Consider the following 3,033-nt stretch of genomic DNA (forward strand, 5'->3'; position numbering starts at 1 on the left):
TGACCACATTCACCTTTCTGTAATCAGCACAGTCTCCACTCACCTCCAGGTTTTGGTACTAACACGGCTGGTGAAGCCCAAGAACTACTAGGCTTCACAAATCCTTGATCCATAAACTGCTTCTTTTCTTTTTCCATAATCCTCTTTTTCTGGGGTGAGAATCTGTAAGGGGCCTGCCTCACCAACTTTGCTCCATCTTCTAAGATGACATCATGTGATATGGCTTGAATAATGGTGGGACAAGAGGAAAATATCTTGGCATTCTTACAGAGGAGCACTCGGACTTCTTCACACATCTCTCCTGCTAGTGATGACAGAGATCCCTCTAATGCCTCATATATGTCACCTGTCTAAATTATACAACAAATTTAGATTCCCAATATCCTAATCAGTTTCCATTAGCTTGTCCCATTTCAATCACACCAATTGCTTGCTCCTCCACATTTCCCTGAGGCTCATGTGCTTGTTGCACACCTGATCTCCTCTTCAGATTTCTCATTATATAGTTATCACTGCCCCTTCTCTCAAGCACCTTGAATGGTCCTTCATATTTTGGATGCAACGTGGTAAACTTAGGAGATAATATTAAGACATAGTCTTCAACATTGAATTCTCTTCTAATAGTTTTCCTATCATATTAACCTTTGTAGACTTCTTGTGACCTTTCCAGGTTCTTCTTAGCTATTTCTTTGACTTTTTTAACCTTTCAAAGTTAGTGCCTACAAGCTTTGAGTAGGGGTATTTCCTTTTGAATCTTTTGACAATATCCCATATAAGGAGACAAGGGGCTCTCATTGGGCTCTACTGAACATCAAATAAAAAGGAGAAAATCCTAGACCCTCGTGCATTATTATTGTAGTGGCATGTAATAGCAAATCTATGCCTTCATCCCAGTCTTTAAACTTTAAGATTAATGCTCAATCATGCAGGCATTACAGTATCTTGCTTAGGTGTATCTAAACTAATCTTAAAGCTTCGAATTGCACTACTTCTGCAGGAAATTTGTTCCATTCATTAACTACATGGTTGGCAAAGTTGTTTCTACCCACTTCCAAATTAAATCTATTTCCTGACAGTTTGAGACCATTATTTCTTGACAGATTCTCATTCAGTGTGAAAATTTTGTCACCTCTGATGTTGTCAATTCCGTTTAGAATCTTAAAGACCTGTATCAAGTCACCTCTGAGTCTATGCTTTTTAAGGGATAACAGATGTTTTAGTCGATTTTCGTATGATTTATTTTTTATATTTGGAATCAGTTTTATGGCTCGCCATTGTACTTTTTCCAATCTGTCAATGTCTTTAATAAGATTCGGTGACCATACGGAAACAGCATATTCCAAATGTGGACAAACTAACGATTGATATAGCTTGTTAATGAGAGATGAACTTTTGAATTCAAAAGATTGCACAATCAGTCCTAGAATCTTGTTTGCTTTTTCAGAGGCTGAAATACACAGCTTAGATTATTTGAGATCGTTACTGATAATTATGCAGGGATCCTTTTCACAATCCACTTTTGTGGCTGACACTTTGTCTCAGGACTGGGTCTTAGATCTCTCCATCAATTTTAGCTGTATTTCTTACACTTTTTCACACATGGAGAGCTGACAACCAGCAACTGCCAGTGACAAGGAAAGAGTCCCACATTGATGCAATACAGACAACAATCCAAAGTCTCTTCTCAGAGGGATCTGTGGGAGATGATTGTTGCCAGCCACTGTGCGGCTGTGGATTTTCCATTTAGTGGCAATGGATGATTGATTTTCTCACCCCATCAATCTATCCTTGTACAATTTCATGTTCTTGAGAGCCGTGGCCCATCAAACTGCCATACTTTTTTTTTTTTAACACATAAAATATATGTTCCTCAAAAATTGTCCTGAGTGCATAATTGTGAAAATATATTATACATGGTATAGCATTATCACTGCAGATTTTTGTACAAGTTTTCCCTATCATTGTTGCAGCTGCCTTTGACCGTGAGTACCGTCGTGCATATGAGCGAATAGAACGGAGCTGTATGAAGGTCCTCAGCAAGTCCGACTCACCGCCTTCCATTGCTGCCGTCTTCTGCCGTCGATACTTCTGCCAGCTTTCTTTGTGATTTTCTGTGTTATTTGCATAGTATTTTTTTCCTTGTCTCTTTTTATTTATATATATATATTATATTTATATATATATATTTATAATTCTTTTTTTTTTTTTTTTTTTCTTTCTTTTTCTTCTTCTTCTTCATCTTTTCTTCTACATATCTTTGCTGCTGGACAGTTCTGTACGGCTTGTGGTTGGACATGATAAATGGATGTGAAGACAACAATGGCTGTCAAGTGATGGAATGAAGTGGAAAGCCAAATATGCAAAGAGGTACAAATATTTACCAGACAAAGTTTTTTCCTCAGAACTCTTCACAAAAGAGGAGAGTGAACTGATGCTCCTGAACATCATTGCTTATTGGCATATGTACTCTTCTTTGTATGTTAACCTTCCATGAATTATGTATTATATTGTAGTGCAATCTAAAGTGTTTCGATTCTTGAATGCTTCAAGGACTTTGTTGTATTATTATTTCATTATTGCAGTCCTTGCTGAAATTGCTCCCTGTTCTTTTAAAAAAAGATTTGGCATATGAATTTGTGATACCCATAGAATGGGCAGCTTACTGGTATGAATATTGATATTTGTTTATATGCAATAGTACACTGTTTATATTGCTTTAGATGATTTTTATTGTTTTGGGATATGGGTACAAGGATTCATCACACTTTCAAAGATTCAAAATATTCAGGTCTCTGAAGGAAAATATTTTATTATCTCAAAAAGAAAAAAAAAAGCAAGTTGATGCCTTTCCTGTTATAGTGAAATGTTAATTCCAGTTTGTAATGTTTGTGGTATGTTGTCTATCACATTACTTCCTTGTAAATACTCAATATCTCATGGTTAAAGGTGAATATTGTTTGGAAACCTCCAGTTCTCAGTTTTGTTTGGGACTTGCTTACTTGATTATAATGGCTGCAGCTTGTTTAGAGGTTC

General features: G+C 36.5%; 1 protein-coding gene across 11 annotated transcripts in view; it reads left to right on the top strand.

Moving 5' to 3' along the window:
* The window catches only part of Crag (DENN domain-containing protein Crag), a 150,026-nt gene extending 147,865 nt beyond the window's left edge, over nt 1–2,161 (top strand). For all 11 annotated transcript variants that reach the window (XM_076186292.1, XM_076186296.1, XM_076186297.1 and 8 more), the window contains one exon: nt 1,971–2,161. In XM_076186292.1, the coding sequence (XP_076042407.1) occupies nt 1,971–2,107 (137 nt within the window). In that variant the 3' untranslated portion in view covers nt 2,108–2,161. The remainder of the gene's footprint in view (nt 1–1,970) is intronic.
* The last annotated feature ends 872 nt before the right edge of the window (nt 2,162–3,033 follow it).

This window comes from Oratosquilla oratoria, chromosome 6 (genome assembly GCF_046742065.1).
Source record: "Oratosquilla oratoria isolate Oo_2021 chromosome 6, ASM4674206v1, whole genome shotgun sequence".
In the NCBI taxonomy this organism is placed as follows: domain Eukaryota; kingdom Metazoa; phylum Arthropoda; class Malacostraca; order Stomatopoda; family Squillidae; genus Oratosquilla; species Oratosquilla oratoria.